Below are 17,757 nucleotides of genomic sequence, written 5' to 3'. Positions count from 1 at the left end.
GCCGGGCTCGGGCCCAGCCTCGGGGAGGGCTTATGGTGGACGCAGGGTTGGGCGTTGAGGCCCTGCTGGGGTGGCCTGACCACCGCGGCGGGGCCGGGAGGGCAGTGAGGGCCGCTGGGCAGGAGGAGCGGAAGCCCGCTGTGAAGCCTGGCCTGTTCTCCCCACTTCTGTGTATGAGTTCGGAGTGACTGGAGTGTGTCTGAATGTGGGGTCGTTTGTCGGTGAGGTGGTGGCGTTCTCTATCCTGGATGCGGGTGAGCAGAGGAGCTGATCCTGCTCCTGAGCTTTGCTGGTGGTGGCGTTGCTCATCTCTGCATCGTCCATCAGGTGTTTGAGTCGACAACCAGCGCTGAGATAACAGGAGGAGTTGTTACAAATACCGCTGGATGTCGGCTGCTTGCAGACACTAAGTGAAAATGAACAAAGAGAGACAAATCGAAGATGATGATGACAGTGATGAGTTCGAAGCCTTTATGGAGAATTTTAACCAGCTCGAGCTGCTGGAGACACACAGGCATTTGATTCCTGTAGGAACTCAGAGCTGTTGGTCAGGACAGTCGGATGATGATGATGATGAGCAAGAAAGAAGTGAGGAATGGTACGAAATGCAGGAAAAAAAGATGGAAAAGCATCCAGAGAAATTGCTACTCTGGGCAGCTGAAAACAATCGGGTAAGGTATTTATTCGGTTCGTATGAACCCCTGACAAGAATGTTATTTTGAGTATATTTGCAGTTTCATCCACAAACAAAAGTGCACCTACACTTTCTTTTATTCCTTTGAACTATTTAGATACAGTTTTGCAAGCCATTCTATGTAAAACATCTCCCTTTGTAGCCCCCACACAATAAAACATGTCTGGATCAAAAGCTTTGGGAACAAAAGCTTTGACTGCTGTTCAGAGTGAAAGCAGTAGCACTTTTCTTAAGCTTCTGTATACTGAAAGCATGCGAGGCTCTTCATGGCAAGTCAGCCTTTTGCTGGGGTGGAGAGGATGTCTCTGAACTTTCAGTTTCTAAAATCCATATGGACATAATGGGTGACTGTTTTCCTATATTTTTACGGAAAATAAAGCTTTTTACTCTTGGGAGTGAGGGAGAAATGCCCAAGATTCCTGTTAGGTTATTATGCCTTTATGTACATTTATGTTTATTCGTTGTCTTTTTTACATGCACGCAAGCTCTGTCTACATTTCTGTGGAGGTACTTACGTTCTCAGAGTAAATGGGGAGAAGGTGTAAGTTAAAGGTACCCTTAAGGCATCACAACTAATGCTCATGTTGCATATCTTAAAACAACAAAAAAAAACCCACTCGAAACTCAAAACTAACAAAAAAACAGCAACAATAACTGGTTTCATTTTTAGATTTCTTAACATAGGGCCGTAGAACGTTTTGGGTTGGAAGGGACCTTAAAGCTCATCCAGTTCCAAACCCCTGCCATGGCAGAGACATCTTCTACTAGAGCAGGTTACTCCAAGCCCCATCCAACCTGGTCTTGAACAGTGCCAGGGATGGGGCAGCCACAGCTTCTCTGGGCAACCTGTGCCAGTGTCTTACCACCCTCACTGAAGAATTTCTTCCTAATAGCTAATCTAAATCTACCTTCTTTTGGCTAAAAGCCATTCTCCCTTGTCCTGTCACTAAGAAAGAAAGCTCCTCTCCAGATTTCTTACAGGCCCCTTTAGGTATTGGAATACTGCTCTCAGGTCTCCCCAGAACCTCCTCACTGCACTTTAAGACTTTTTGAGACTGACAGAAATTGCTTTTCTGTAAAACTTTGGCACAGTAAAAGCTGTGCATCTTGCTGGCAGAGTTTCATACTAATTTGCCTGTTTTTTTCAAACAGCTGAGCACAGTGAAGAGGCTCCTTACGGAAAAGCTGGCTCCAGTCAACGCTCGTGATGAAGACCAGTACACTCCTCTCCATCGTGCTGCCTACAGCGGGCACCTGGATGTGGCTCATGAGCTGGTGGCACAAGGGGCAGACGTTCATGCACAGACAGTGGATGGCTGGACACCCCTGCACAGCGCCTGTAAGTGGAACAACACCAGTGTGGCCGCATTCTTACTTCAGCAGGGTGCGGACATCAACGCCCAGACAAATGGCTTGCTGACACCATTGCACATTGCTGCAGGAAACAAGAACAGCAGGGAAACCCTTCAACTCCTGCTGATGAATCGCTATGTGAAGCCAGACCTGAAGAACAACTTGGATGAAACAGCTCTTGACATTGCCAGGAGGACTGATATATATCACTATCTTTTTGAAATAGTAGAAGACTGCATAAATGCTGTGTGCCCTTAAAAGTTGTGGTGACGCTTGTGAAAATGGGATGTTTGCTGCCTTCTGTTTGTGTCCTGCATGCTCATCCCTGATGGTCTGTACCTTTGCAACGAGATTTTCATTCAGCATACTTTAGTATTCTTCTCAGACAAAATGTCACTTCTTGCAGCTCTGCTCAGTGGTCTCACTCATACTTGGAAGCGTTTCTACTGTCACACGAGGAATTCAGAAAGTCTTGGTAATTCCAGTGAGTTTCCATTTAATTAGTGCATATTGGGAGGGGCCTTTGTAATTGATCTGTACTATTAAAGCAGGAGAGGAAACTGGAATGTTTACTTGATGTGAAAGAATTCTGGCTTGGTAATGCAGAGTTTGGCACAGCTCAACTTGAAAATTATTTTTTTGAGAAATTTAACTTTTTTAGACCTGCATGAAAGCTCAGAATGAATGTAACTTATTTGGGTGATACACAAAATGTTCGGTGATCCTGGTGTAAGGCTTCGTATAAAATAAAATATTTAATCCTAAGGAGTTTGTTGTCATATTTTTAACTGAAAGCACAGTTATCAACGCCATTGCCTGTTCATAAAATCATTAATCATAGGATGACAAAGGAATTTTGTTGGTTCTTTTTTCCTGGTGCTTTCCAAGGAAGTGACTTTCTATGAAGATCCTGTTTATTTTTTGTTTGTGAATTAGATTGAGAAGTTTCAATGTCATGATTATGCCATAAATTAGAACAAATCAACTTCAGCTTTTTACAGGTAAACAGCCAACATACTGTTGTGTCTGACTGGTTACAGCTAATTTAGTGCAGGACGTATTTCATAGAATCAGCTAGGTTGGAAAATACCTTCAAGACCATGGAGCCCAACCTTTACCCCAGGGTTGTCAAGCCCACCACTAAACTATGTCACTAAGGGCAAAGTGATCTCCGTGCCTGCCACTCACTGTCGCCAGTCACAGCCACCCCTCATCTGTCTCCTCAGCTGTTGCCTCTAACCCTCGTGGCCATCCCTCACAGCCCATAGCTATTCCTGCTTTCACCTCATGTTCTTCTCTCACAGCCACCCCACCTCTCCTCTCGTGATCCTCCCTCATGGCCACCCCTGCTCTCCCATCACAATCTCAACTCCCCCCCACCTCCGCCATGGTCGTCCCTCCTGTGTCCTCACGACCACCCCTCCTGTCTCTCCATGACACCTCTCACAGTTTCCTCTCATGGCCACCCCTCCTGTCCCCTCAAGATTTCCCCTCATGGCCTTTCACAAATGCTCCACCTCTCCCTTTACAACTTCCCCCCATGGCTGCCCCTCCCAGCCCATCATGCTGCCCCACGGGCTGCCCCACCTTTCCCCTCATGATCTTCCCTCATGGCTGCCCCTGCTCTCCCCTCACAGTCTCCACCTCATCCCTCACGGCCACCTCTCTTGTCTCCTTATGATCTCTCCGCATGCCTCATGACTGCCTCACCTCTCCCCTCATAATCTTCCCTCACTCCTCATGGCCATCCATCTCCACTTTCGAATCCCTCATCCCAGCTCAAATATTTATAAATATTAAAAAACCTTACTGATATTTCTCCCCAGAATTCCTTAATTTCCAGACTATTTTCTTATTTGACACTTTAACTTTCTGATCGCTTGTATTTCTCTTCCAAGGCATTCACATCCGTGTTGGGCTTCCAGAAGTCCCGACTGATTTGGCTGCTGTCACTTAACCACACTCAAGGTGACGGGGGTGGGTTTGTGTCTTAGGACTTGGTTTATATCTCATAAACTCTCACTGCTGTATGCAAAGTCTTGGTTTCAAGGAAGCTTCTGCAGGGCCAAGATTCCAGCGCAGCGAGCAGGACAGCTTCTCTGGCAGCAGTACTGGTTGACTAAGTGCCAGCTGCTTTTCTTTCTCAGAACAGCCTGCAAAACAAGGAGTCAAATCTACTTCAGGCTTATAAACAGTATCTCAAACTGTTTAATAACGCTTTCATTTTGTGAAAAGCGTTATTAAAACCAAGCTAGTACTTTTGAGTAGATCTGCATCCTCCTCCCAGTTAAACTGGGCTATACGGTCTTTATTTCCCTCAATCCACCATTGCCTCAGGTGAGGACAAACACCGCTTTAGAATGCAGGCCCGTGGTGACCCCCCACAGGGTACAAAGTGTTTGTGATGCCTGTGCCCACTCTGAGCGCGTTCTGACTGACTCAACCGAGGCGCTTCGGGTGCTGCCTAGAGCTGTCACTCACCCTGTGCCCCCAGCGGGCCGGCTGTCCCCTGGGGATGGTGACTGGCCGTCCCCCTTGTTAACCGCCTGTGGACGGGATAAACCAGCCCCGCTCGGCCGGGAGAACAGCGAACCTGCCTCCCAGCACCAGGCTGTGCCAAGAACCGGGTTCCGACCCCCGGGCAAACCCACCCAGGCCCAGCCCCAACATGGGGGTGAGCGGCACCGCCCCGCCGGGCGCGGCTCCACCCTCCGCTCCAGCTGCGCTCGCTCCAGCCCGCAGAGAGGCCGGAGCCGGGGTGCCGGTGCCCGTGCTGCTGTGGTAACGGGGTCGCCCGACTTCTCCCTGCCCCGCCGCGGCGGCGGCCATGAGGGCGGCGACGAGGGAGCTGCCGGCGGCGGCCGAGGAGACGGGCAGCGATGTCCGCGGGCAGGCAGCGGGAGGCAGGCAGGCGTGTGAGCGCGGCGGGGCCCCGGCCTGGCGGCGGGGTTCGCCTCCCCTACCGACCATCCGTCCGTCCAATGCGGCCTTCCCCCCGCATCCCCGGCTTGTCCCTGCTGGGGAGCCGAGCCTTTACCCCCGCAGCTCCCCACTGATCCCCCGTGGCCACCTTGCGCGATGGTCCCTCGCCTCCCCGGGCACCGTGCACCCTGCCACGGCAGTGCCCTGCCGGCATGAGGAGCCCTAGTCCATCTATAGCTCCATGGAGATCTCTTTGAGCAGGACATCTCCATGAAGACCTCTGTGCTTGGCCGTGCTTTGGGCTGTTCGCCATGGGCAGGCACAGTGGCCATGTCTCCCTTGGAGATCCACCTCACCCGCTGCTAGTTCTACCCGCCACCACCGTGCATTTTGTAAACAACTTGTCTTAAAAGTGTATTAAAGACAGAAGTAAAGCAGCAAAAAAATGGCATTCAACAAAGCATGTCAGCATTCAGGGGATTTAAAATAACTGGTTCTTTTGTCATATGTTTTGCTAACAGGGAAGAAATCTGTGTATGTTGAACCATCTAGGAGAGTTAAGGAACTACTCGAAGAAGAGCTTTATATTCAGAAAGAAGCATGCTATGTTAAACATCCAGTGGCAGGTAATCCTCCTTATCAGCAAATGGCATAGCTGGATGCCACAATGTATGGTCTCACGGATGTTACAAAGGCTTAAAGTACTAAAGATAATATAGAAACACTATAGAAAAATATAACAGGAATGTATGATCTGAATGTATAACAAGCTCAGTATATAAATGGTATTTATAGCATAATCTCATATGCACAGCATAACAATGCTATGTATAATCAGATCAAATAGATGCTGGTGTACAGATTATTCAGCAAATTCCTTTTAATCTATATACATCTGGAGAATTAGAGATGCTACCGAAGTGGCCTGGGCTCAGATAAACAGCAGGTGTCAGGTTGGATGGTTACTTATTTACACAGTTTAGATCATTAGTAAGTTTATTTTTTTTACCCAAATTAGATGGTTAGTGAATTGTAACCTTTCCACAAAATAAATTAGCTTTTCTGTTTCATTTTATTGGTGTTTGGTTTGTTTTGAGGGGTTTTTGTTAGTTTTCTTTGAGGGGTGAGTGGTTGTTTTGTTGAGGGCATTTGGTATTCCAGTTTGACCAGTGAATCATACTGGATGCGTCAATTGTATTACTGCTTTTTTATTATAGATCAGCTGCATCCTGCTTCAGTTGGGAGTTTAGTAGTCTTAAGATGTTCTACAGACAGTAGAGAGCATCATACACCTTCAGCAATCTGAATTGCTCTCTGAAGGTGTCAATCTCTTTTTGTTAACTGTGGAGGAAGATTATAGTGTTCTGCTTAACTGCTTCTCATTACTGTATAGACCAAAGGTTACATTAATTCTAGAACAAGTTGAAGTAATCAGTTATACCATTATTATTGTGACAAATTATTAACAGAGGCTCTGGAAGGAATTTGGAACATGAAAAAGAATTTTTCCATTGGAAGCCTGAATCCAGTGCCACAGAACAGAAACAGTCTACTTTTACAGCCTCAATTCTACTCAAGACATACAGGAGTGAAAAGTAAGAGTCAACAATAAGAAACTTTCACTATAAAACCTTAATTTAAAATTGCAGGGTAGTATTATTTTATAATTCATGGACATCTCACAGGACTGCAGTTATATGGTCTTATAGTAATCACCTCTGGGCACCTTTCTGCAGAGCTAACCCACCTCTTTGTTTAGTAACTAGCTAACAGTCTTTAAATCTTTGCTTAAGAAACATGTTTAGGAGTGCTAGGTGTTGAGCCATGTTCATATTCTGAAACATTTTGTAAATGTCTAGAATAATCACTTGTTTCCTACTGGCAGGTGGTAAGTGTTGGTTTCATGTACATAATGAACCTAACATGCCTTTCCTAACATCCAACCTTAATAAATTCAAATGTTTGGAAAAGCCCTTCTCCAACACACCTACTGAAAAGAGGTTGTTCTAGGCACCATTTCAGGCATTCTAGCATTTGCCTGCAATGGTCAGCTGGTGCTCTGGAGCATCTATTTCTTTTTTTACAGTCTCTGGAGTGTGGCTTTTGTGGAGCAGACCTGTTCCTTATGAGCTGGCAGATTTTAGCAGTCTCAGTGTGCCTGCCTTCTCTCTTCTAGTGGAATGTATTGACTTTGTAGCGGAAGGTGAAAGCTTCCAGTGCTAAGGAAACAAGAGCTCATTAGCTCTGTAAGAGGAATATCATTACTGCCATGAGCTTGCAGAATATATGAACTAGCCTATTTTGCCATTAAATTAAGCTTCTTCCTATGTTCTCAAAGGATAGTTGTTTAAACATACAGCTAGCTGTATCACTAGCACCTCTTTCTCACTACCTTGGTCTTGTGAGCTCTGGCGGAAGTGCATCTTAGTTAACAACAGCAGCATGAATTAAGTTACTGCTAGTACAAGAAGTGTTTTACCAGCACAGCCTTCTGCCATGCTGCCTTTACTGTAGAGTTACTACTTGCAGGAATAGTTTGGTTATAGAGCAGGCTTAATCAGTGCCAGGTATGAACTGCAGTCACTCCTGGTATGTACTTAAACAGAGAAAATTTTAGCTACACCACAGAAAATAGAACTACAGAATGCCTCAGAGTTGTGAGATGCTGGCATGATTTTAAAATTTATGTACCCAAGGCTTCTGGTGGAAGCGCATGGAATTTTCAAAGATCCTGATTTCCACCACTTTGTTAAATTCCATGGAGAAAGAACAGCTTTAAACCAAAGCAGTTTATTCAAATTGATTTAGGCGCTGAAATGTATCGGATCTGTTGGTTTTCCTTTGTGAATTTAAATGTCCCTTCATTTCCAGCAACTGCTGCTGGACAAGTGGTGCTCTTCTCACTGCTGTACTGCCTGTTTTGCAGCAGAATAAGCAGGTATCGTGAGAGAAGGGGAGGCAGAAAAGATACAAGACAGGAGAAAACCAGGGAGCAATCTGGCTTCAGCTCCTATATTCATCAGACCATTTCCATTCACACACCCTCTTCTGTGTAAGGAATAATGTGGTAGGATACTAACTGGGAGATGGAGTAGGTATAGGCTATATAAATGGGCAAAAAAAGAGTGGTTTCTGGAGAAATGAGCCTACAGTGGTTAGTGCCAGAAGGAAAGGCATCAAAAACATGAAAAGGAAGAAGCACAGACAGACACAGGGAATGAAAAAGGAGGCATATAATAGCAGCTTAGGAATTCCTGAAGGGAACTGGAGATAGGAGAGCACAGTTCAGCAACACAGAGATAGAAACTGTAAGAAATGAAGGAAAAAGATGTAGGAGAAATAAGTAGAAGAGCAAAAGAGGAAAAAAAAAAAAAAGAATAAAATATATATACCTATGTTGCTGAATTTACTGAAGTTAATGTGTTGATTTTTGCTTCTCCCTTTTACTGACTTTCCCTAAAAGTGAGCAGTGGTTGAGGGGCTCACTGTGTGGTGTCTCATCCATCCTTAGAGCAGATCTTGTTTTTTTACAGATTACTGAACTTTAGTGCTGTGAAGACCTGAGCCTGTGTGTCAAATCAAACATCAAAATGACTAACTGCCTTTGGAAGTGTAGATCTCTATTTTTAAGATTTTGAAGAAAGTTCTGCTTGGAAAGGGAGGTATTTTTTCTTTGTTATTGTTTTATTCATATCTTCACACTGTTTTAATATGATATTGTAGGGGCCAAATGTCATCCATATTTCAGCCAGTGATGAAGATGTCACAACAAAATGTTCTTACTGCTGTAGAACTGAAAGTTTTCATTGGCTTCTCTGTTGCAAAGTCATTGTAAATTCCAGCAGAAAATTGTAATGTCATTGAAGAGATGCCTTAAAGTGCCTTATGCTGAGTCCATTCATTAAACTGAGCAGTTTGGAAGCCAAGAGTTTGTGATTCAATATCTAGCTTGATTTAATACAAGTTTGACATAAATAAACCTCTCTATGTGTGTCTATGTATGTAAGAGTTACCACAGTGTTGAAGAACCACAGGCAGCATGGGATCTGAAGTAACCCGTCAGTTAACTCTCACTCTTAATCAATACTACTGCGGAGTAATACTGAACAATTATCACAGTATCACACAGTATCACAGTATGTTAGAGATTGGAAGGGACCTCGAAAGATCATCTAGTCCAATCCCCCTGCCGGAGCAGGAACACCTAGATAATGTTACACAGGAATGCGTCCAGGCGGGTTTTGAATGTCTCCAGGGAAGGAGACTCCACAACCTCCCTGGGCAGCCTGTTCCAGTGTTCCGTCACCCTCACTGAGAAGAAGTTTCTTCTCAAGTTTAAGTGGAACCTCTTGTGTTCCAGTTTGTACCCATTACCCCTTGTCCTATCATTGTTTGCCACTGAGTAGAGCCTGGCTCCGTCCTCGTGACACTCCCCCTTTATATATTTATAGACACTGATAAGGTCACCCCTCAGTCTCCTCTTCTCCAAACTATAGAGACCCAGCTCCCTCAGTCTTTCCTCATAAGGGAGATGTTCCACTCCCTTAATCATCTTTGTTGCCCTGCGCTGGACTCTCTCCAGCAGCTCCCTGTCCTTCTTGAACTGAGGGGCCCAGAACTGGACACAATATTCCAGATGCGGTCTCACCAGGGCAGAGTAGAGGGGAAGGAGGACCTCTCTCGACCTACTAACCACCGCCCTTCTAATACACCCCAGGATGCCATTGGCCTTCTTAGCCACAAGGGCACAGTGTTGGCTCATGGTCATCCTGTCGTCCACTAGTACCCCCAGGTCCCTCTCCCCTACACTGCTCTCTAACAGGTCATTCCCCAACCTATACTGGAACCTGGGGTTGTTCCTGCCCAGATGCAGGACTCTACACTTTCCCTTGTTATATTTCATCAAGTTACTCCCTGCCCAACTCTCCAGCCTATCCAGGTCTCGCTGGATGGCAGCACAGTCTTCTGGCGTATCAGCCACTCCTCCCAGCTTAGTGTCATCAGCAAACTTGCTGATAGTACACTCAATTCCCTCATCTAAATCATTGATGAATATATTAAATAATACCGGTCCCAGTACTGACCCTTGAGGCACTCCACTAGTTACAGGCCTCCAACTAGACTCAGCCCCATAGACTACAACTCTCTGGCTTCTCTCCTTCAGCCAGTTCGCAGTCCACCTCACTACCTGATCATCCAGTCCACACTTCCTCATTTTAGCCGCGAGGATGCTGTGGGAGACCGTGTCAAATGCTTTGCTGAGGTCAAGGTAGACCACATCCACCGCTCTGCCATCATCCATCCACCGTGTTATTTCCTCATAAAAGGCTAAGAGATTGGTCAAACATGATTTCCCCCTGGTGAAGCCATGTTGACTGCCCCTCATAACCTTCTTATCCTTGATATGCCTTAAGATGGTACCAAGGATAAGGTGTTCCATCACTTTCCCAGGGATGGAGGTGAGGCTGACCGGTCTGTAGTTACCCGGGTCCTCCTTCTTGCCCTTTTTGAAGACTGGAGTGACATTTGCTTTCCTCCAGTCCTCAGGCACCTCTCCCGTTTCCCAAGACTTGGTAAAGATGATGGAGAGTGGTCTAGCAATGACTTCCGCCAGTTCCCTCAGCACCCGCGGGTGCATCCCATCTGGACCCATGGATTTATGGATGTCCAGATTGCTCAACTGGTCTCTAACCCATTCCTCATCGACTAAGGCAAACCGCTCCGTCGACCTGACTTCATCTAAGGTCTCAGGGGTACAGGGCTCTTCAGGACTGCCCGCAGCAGAGTAGACAGAGACAAAGAAGGCATTCAGTAACTCTGCCATCTCTTTATCTTCTGTCACCAGGGCACCCATCCCATTCATCAGTGGGCCTACATTGCCTCTGGTGTTAGTTTTGTCTGCCATGTATTTAAAAAAGCTCTTTTTGCTGTCCTTGACCCTTCTCGCCAGTTTTAATTCTAAGGATGCCTTAGTCCTCCTAGCTGCCTTCCTACATCCTCTAGCAGCAGCCTTATATTCCTCCCAAGTGGCCAGCCCCTCCTTCCATGACCTGTAAACTCTCCTCTTCCACTTGAGCATACCCAGCAATTCCCTGTTTAGCCACGCAGGTCTCTTGGCCCTCTTCCTTGACTTCCTACGTGTCGGGATGCTCCGATCTTGAGCACGGAAAAAGCAGTCCTTGAATGTCAACCAACTATCTTGGGCCCCTTTACCTTCAAGCAGCCTTGCCCATGGGATTTCCCCTAGCAATTGCTTGAAAAGGCCAAAGTTTGCCCTGCTAAAGTCCAGGGTTGCAATTCTACTTGGTATTCTACTAGTCCTGCCACACAAGATCCTGAACTCCACCATCTCGTGGTCGCTGCAACCAAGGCAGCCCTCAACCCTTACTGCTTCGACCAGATCCTCCTTGTTAGTGAGGATGAGATCCAGCAGCGCTCCTCTCCTGGTCGGCTCATCCACCATTTGCAGGAGGAAGTTATCATCCATACACTGGAGGAACCTCCTGGACTGTGGCTGGGTTGCCGAGTGGTCCTTCCAGCAAACATCAGGGAAGTTAAAATCCCCCACGACGACCACGGCCTGTGACTGTGAGGCCGCTCTCAGCTGCCTGTAGAAGGCCTCGTCAACTTCCTCACCCTGATCCGGTGGTCTGTAACAGACACCTACAACAGTATCCCCCCTGCCAGCCTGCCCCTTAATTCTCACCCACAGACTCTCAACTCGCTCATCATCTGTCCCTGGACAGAACTCGGTGCACTGTAGTTCCTCCCGCACATAAAGTGCAACCCCACCACCCCGCCTGGCTGGCCTGTCTTTCCTGAAAAGGACATAGCCTTCCATGACTATATTCCAGTCATGTGAGCTGTCCCACCACGTCTCTGTAATTGCCACCAGATCATAATCTCCTGACTTAACACAGGTTTCCAACTCCTCCTGCTTATTTCCCATGCTGCGCGCATTGGTGTACAGGCATTTCAGGGAGGGAGCTGAGCACACCGATTTCACCCTAGGATTGTAGGAGGCCTCCCAGTCTTCATTAATTCTGGAGCGCTGCCCCACTGGGGCAAGCCCAGCTACAAGCCCATCCCCCTTCGAATCTAGTTTAAAGCTCTCCAAATGAGCCCTGCTAATTCGTGCCCCAGCATCCTTTTCCCTCTGTGAGACAAACCTTTCTCACTTGTCATTGTCCAGACTGGTGCCCTATAAAACCAGCCGTTATCAAAGAATCCAAAGCCCTGCCTGTAGCACCAGTCTCGAAGCCAATTGTTCATGAACTGAATCTTCCCATTCCTTCCCACATCATCAGTGGAAGATGGAAGGAGTGAGGAGAAGATCACTTGAGCCCCAGACTCTTTCACCATCCGCCCCAAGGCCCTGTAGTCTTTCTTCATCCCCCTCAGACTGCGGGAAGCAGCTTCCTCCCCACCTGTCTGGAAGACCAGCAGCGGGTAATAGTCTGTCGGGTGCACCAGGTTGGGGAGCGCCCTGGTGATATCCCTGATCCGGGCTCCAGACAGACTACACACTTCCCTATGATGAGGGTCAACTCTGCATATCGGGCCCTCTGTTCCTCTCAGAAGGGAATCCCCTACTACAATGACCCTTCTTTCTTTCTTAAGAGAGGCAGTCTTGAGGTGCAAAGTCGACTCCCTTTTCCTATGTGGCCTTGTGGGCTGGCCTTGCCCCACATTCTCACCTACCTCTCCTTCAAGATCCAGGGCCTCGAACCTATTACGGAGGGACACCTGGGGAAGCAGGGCAGGAAGGGGGGAGGGTTTCCCACGACGTCGAACTGGAACTCGCTTCCAACCCTCGCCGTCTTTTTGGTCCCCTACCTCTGCGCAACAGCTACAGGGCAGGGGCTGCCTCAGGCCATCCCCCTCTGTGTGAGAAGGCAGGGGGTCCTTCCCCTTTTGGGGGGTATCTCCCTGGAACCGTTTCGACTGGCCCGCCAGGGAGTTACTCCACCAGTCGATCTCCCTTTCACACTCCCTGATGGTCCTCAGCGTCTCAACCTCCTCCTTAAGTCTTGCCACCAGGCTAAGCAGATCTTCTACCTGCTCACACCTCCCGCAGGTGGAATGCTGTCCTCCCTCCCCCGGCAGCAGCAGGCTCTGGCACTCCCTGCACCCAGAGACCTGAACAGCCACGGTCTGGGACGGGGTCTCTGTCTGAGTTGCTGTAGTCACCTTACTGCAAGCTCTCTTTCTGGAGGCAACCATATTGGTGCGCAGTCTGGGACACCAGCAACACGACCTGCTTGTCCCTCCCTGTGCCTGGTGGGCAGCGACCGGTCGCCGCCCTCTCAAAGGCTTTTTCAAGGCAAGCAGCAGGGGAGTGGTCGCCGTCACCGTGGGAACGCCCCCCGCTACGTCAGCCTCTCTCTCGCAAGGGCTGCTGGGGCTTCGGGGATCGGGAGATGTCGGGAATCGCGATGTCTCTGCGCTGTCCCCTCTGATTTTCCTAATCTCCGTTGACCCTCGCGTCGCTGAAGCGTGCCGGCTGTGGCTCTAGCTAGGCTAGCTCCGATCAGCTGACTGAATGTTTTTCATTGTGTTTTCATCTGACTGGTGTTTTTCATTGCCTGGAACTCTTTGACAAGAAGCTCCAATTTCCTACCCCAGTGTGGTGCCTGGGGAGGTTTTTTGGGGGGAGTGGAGATCTGGGACCATGTAGAAAGCATGCTGAGTCTTGAATGAGTCTCAGACTTTTACTCCCTGTTGCTCTTCCATGTGCTCACCAAGGATAATGCTAGGGGACACATGGAGTGTATCAAGCATGACTACATCGCTGTAGGGCAAGTCAAGGACATAGGTGCCCAGGGGTTTCTTCTCAATCCTACTGGCTAGGGGGTATGGCTGGAGGAAAGGATGGATCCTGTAGGTCAACTATTGTTTGCACAGCTGGTGCTGAAAATGGGGGGTTGGCTTTTATGACTGTGGGATGTCCCCTCTTTGAGGATTAAAAACAGATTGAAAGAGGTGAGATTCACCTCAACAAGTGGGGAAAAAGTTCTGTTTGTTTTGATCTAGAAGGATCCATGATTGTTTCCTAAGTGCTGTGATAACCTGAGAAATACCTAATAGTGATCTTTGCCAGGCCAACCTGGGGAGGAGAACTATCAGTAGAAGTGACAGGGAGGTGGTGGACCAGGTTGGTAGGCAGGATATTTCCTGTCCTTATGTTTAATGATCAGTTTGGCCATGATGATTAGTTTTTCATGCTTAGCATTACCCTGTGGTTTCCATTGTCAGAATTCTTCCCAGACATCCCTCCAACATGTTCATGGGATAAACAAGTGCTGCTGTCTTTTTTGAAAGAGGGAATTGTATTGTACAATGAAAAAATAATGAGCATTGATGGAAAAATTAAAAGTAGAGTTGAAGAGCTCCTTATTCCCAGTTCTACTTCAGACTGATAATTCACATCTTTTGGAAGGTGCAATCCTAAAAGGTGGAGGTGGGATTTGCTTCAGAGGCTCTCAGATCCTAAGGAGGTATCTAAACCATGCTGAATATTATTATAAAGCAGGAGTGTCAGTGACAATTTTGTGAAGCTGAGCTTTGTTTCCCTTTGTTTTGTTTTTTACCAATTATCTGTGAATGAAATGGGGTGTTTTTCATTGCCTGGAACTCTTTGACAAGAAAAGTTTGGATTTATTTTTGCATAAGTGAGAAGAGAAAAAACAGCCCCTAACCCTTAGCTGGTTCCAGGCCAGCTCTTTCAGCATTTCCATTTGACTTGGAAAAACACAGATAATTGCACCTGAGGCACTGGAGAAATAGCTGCTGTTGAAAGCATTATTCTCACTTTACAGATGCAAATTTGATCATGAATCACACAGTAATGTGGGAAAAAGACTGGGTTTTCAGATAGAGGCTTTGATTATGCTTGTTACATCTCACTTGTGCTCCTTGCTTTCTCATTCTTAGCTTGTGGTTTATTTTTCATTATCTTGTTTTCAGTTTTTCCTAATGAAAAGACTTTCTGGGTCTTTCCTGGCTTCCTGCACTAGCCCAGTTTTGCTGCAACAAAGGCAGATTTGTGAATGTCATTTGCTCCTTTGCTCCCTCTTCCTTTTTGTGCAGCTTTGTACAATGGAGAAATGTCTTTTAGGTCTTTTCTACTGAATATTTTATTTCAGTTATGAGGCTTGGGTAATTCTCAGTCTGATACATTCATGTTTGTGACCTTTTGTGTGTCTCATCTTTGAATAAGCAAAGTGATTTGTTTAAATATAATACCATTGTCTAATAGTATATTAATGTTATTAATATTACTAAAGTATTTATAATATAATATTTCATTAAATAGGGGTCAGGTAATTTAACTGTATTCACATTTTATCATAGTTACTTTTTACTTCTAATTGTTCAGCTACCCTTTTCTCTTAGTTTTTTTTATATTCTTTCATTTCCAAACTGAGCTCTTCTGTTTTGAAAGACAAATGTTCCCATTGCTTCCATGCAGTAATAACAGTGTTCAAACACTGACATCTTTCAAAAGCTACATCTATCAAGCAATGAAGCACGATAGGAGGGTGTCAAGTTATTAAAGCAGTTGGTATTGAGAGCCCCGTAGGGCTATATGTGGTTGAGATTTACTTCAAACTAGAGCTAGTCTTTTCTCCTGGACTGAAGTGTCACCTTCATGCTTAAGCCTCAAAAATGTTTGAAGAAAAGCTTTACTATAAACCTCTGGCCTGGAGGGTGCCCAGTGGGTAAAATGAAAGTGTCAGCACTGGTTGCACTGCCACTGTTGCTGTGTAAGATGCAGTCTGGTGCTCAGACTGAAATTCATTATAACTGCTAACAAACCTCCACAGAGCCAAATTCTGTGTCTGAGGATCGTGTGGTTTTGATGGAAAATTTTCTCTTCTGGTATTGCCTCTAGTCTACACTGTGAACAACAGAGATGTGTACTGCAGTGGAAGGTCGAAGAGCGTTCTGGGACAGGATACTTCATCCACAGCATGCATAGCACATTTATTCATGACTGTGCCTTGACCTGGAAATGTCAGCTTTACATACTTTTAATGAAACCCTGCTTACAGTCAGAAGTGGAACTGTAGCCAGGCAGAGTATTTTAACATCGCATTTGCTGCATGTGCAGTAACGTGGGCTTGTGTGTCCAGAAGCTGTCGTCCAACGTGGTAGGCCTCCACTTTCAACTGAATCTTTTCTCTCTGGTCATATATAAGAATTTTAAACTTCCAAGCAGAAAGATCACAAACCCGATTATGAAACACCAGATAATCAAATTATAGGCAGTTAAACCTTATGCTAAAATACAGTGTGCAATTTATAAAGGACAGAACTTTTATCACTCTTTTTCATACAAGATTTAGGTTCCTTCTAGGTAAAAACTTGCATTGAAACCATGGGAACTATTTATGAACCAGAGATATCAAAGTGATTCTTAGTGTCATTTTGCTACCAGACAGCATCCTCCTACTCTTTGAAGCTGATCACGTTTTCTTAGGATAAAAAACTTCACAAGGTTTCCCTGGTTGACAGAATGTCTGGCTTGATAGCTGTGGCTGAAAACACAACCACATCTTGCAGTACCTTTTAAACTGTGTTTGCAAGAGTTGACAAATAATATCAAGGACGTTTTTTTAGGCTTTAATACTTTTCAAGCATGACAAAACAGAGTGAGTCAGAGTAGAAGAGGAAGCCAGCTGGGAAGTGCTAGGAGAAAACATTTATTGCTGTTAGAAACAGCAAACACTTAACCTTCAAATAAGCCAAATATTTTCTATTTTGCAACAGATTCAGTATTTTATTTTAAATCTCTGGCTATAAGCACCACTGGAGCTTACTGAGGTTTCCACAGAGCAGTTAAACCACAGTTCCCCAATTTGTATGTACAGTACCAAGGAGTCTGTGTGGTTCTTAGTCCACAGAGCTATCTCCTGGGCTGGCTTACCTCCAGAGCAGACAAAACCAGGTGTGTTCCCTCTGGAAGGTTTGCAGGCATCTGGTAATGCTACTGAGCCTTCACCATGTTGCACTTTGTGGAGTTTTTCTTGAGTCAGAGTGAACAAAACTGCTTGACAAAGCATCACCAGTGCAGAGTAGCTGATGGTGATCATGCCATGAACGTGTGGTGTCTTACAGAAAAAATCAGGCAAACTGGAGGTGATGTGGTTACTGCCAGGCTGGTATTTCTTCCCTAGGAGAGAAATAAGAATTAAAAGGAGAAAGAACTAGTCACCCACACACAGGTCTGAGGACACCTCACTTCTAACCTTGGTCATGATGGTGAGGTCACTCCCTGTATTCCTCACTCTACAGCAACACATCACCTCTTGCTTGTAAGTTTAGTACACCAACATTTCTAGGGGCTGCTGGATTTAGAGGAAGGCACACCTATCATTACTTTCTATAGGGACTATGATGAATATCTAACAAATACATTGCTGTGCTGTCATCTCCCACGTTTTGAGGATGTTGAAGGCAGACAGCAATAGCAAAACAATTGGATCTGTAATTTGTAAAAATTACAGAATATAAGAATAGTTTTCATCATGTTCTAGATAGAAGTTCTATAAAAACTTCTGAACTAGTGGACTATACACAACATGTAAATGTGAACATGTATTTAGTCTCTGCAGAAGTGGGTATAACATGAAAGTGAACTTATGGTGACAGTATTACTAGGAACATTTTGGGCTCCTGTCCTCTCATCTTGAAATGATCTCTTATTTGCCATAATAAAACACATAGGAAATGTTACAGTACTGGGTTTCCATGCTGTATATACCATCACAACTTACTGTGGCTTT

The 17,757-nt window shown here is 45.9% G+C and overlaps 2 protein-coding genes across 2 annotated transcripts; both read left to right on the top strand.

Moving 5' to 3' along the window:
- Positions 1-55: 55 nt before the first annotated feature.
- On the top strand, positions 56-2,812 carry ANKRD49 (ankyrin repeat domain 49). The gene is made up of 2 exons (XM_061457879.1): positions 56-671; positions 1,847-2,812. Exons 1-2 carry the CDS (start codon positions 417-419, stop codon positions 2,303-2,305), a joined length of 714 nt encoding a protein of 237 aa, XP_061313863.1. The 5' UTR covers positions 56-416; the 3' UTR covers positions 2,306-2,812.
- Positions 2,813-4,819: 2,007 nt separating this feature from the next.
- CUNH11orf97 (chromosome unknown C11orf97 homolog) lies at positions 4,820-8,895 on the top strand. The gene is made up of 4 exons (XM_061457875.1): positions 4,820-4,962; positions 5,491-5,595; positions 6,439-6,564; positions 8,503-8,895. The coding sequence occupies exons 1-4, from the start codon at positions 4,875-4,877 to the stop codon at positions 8,508-8,510; spliced, it is 327 nt and encodes a 108-aa protein (XP_061313859.1). The 5' UTR covers positions 4,820-4,874; the 3' UTR covers positions 8,511-8,895.
- Positions 8,896-17,757: the final 8,862 nt, after the last annotated feature.

The sequence above is a fragment of the Pezoporus flaviventris genome, unplaced genomic scaffold (genome assembly GCF_033815535.1).
Source record: "Pezoporus flaviventris isolate CSIRO_AGI_PZ_B2104156 unplaced genomic scaffold, CSIRO_AGI_Pfla_v1 ptg000025l, whole genome shotgun sequence".
Taxonomy (NCBI): Eukaryota; Metazoa; Chordata; class Aves; order Psittaciformes; family Psittacidae; genus Pezoporus; species Pezoporus flaviventris.
This window is presented reverse-complemented; position numbering and strand designations above follow the sequence as displayed.

What these genes read in the sequence shown, in the direction of transcription:
- ANKRD49 (XM_061457879.1), top strand. Translation starts at nt 417, where the DNA reads ATGAACAAAGAGAGACAAATCGAAGATGATGATGACAGTGATGAGTTC. An exon ending in GGGCAGCTGAAAACAATCGG is followed by an intron (nt 672 to 1,846) that starts GTAAGGTATTTA and finishes TTTTTCAAACAG; the next exon opens with CTGAGCACAGTGAAGAGGCT.
- CUNH11orf97 (XM_061457875.1), top strand. Translation starts at nt 4,875, where the DNA reads ATGAGGGCGGCGACGAGGGAGCTGCCGGCGGCGGCCGAGGAGACGGGC. An exon ending in AGCGGGAGGCAGGCAGGCGT is followed by an intron (nt 4,963 to 5,490) that starts GTGAGCGCGGCG and finishes TTTTGCTAACAG; the next exon opens with GGAAGAAATCTGTGTATGTT. An exon ending in TGTTAAACATCCAGTGGCAG is followed by an intron (nt 5,596 to 6,438) that starts GTAATCCTCCTT and finishes AATTATTAACAG; the next exon opens with AGGCTCTGGAAGGAATTTGG.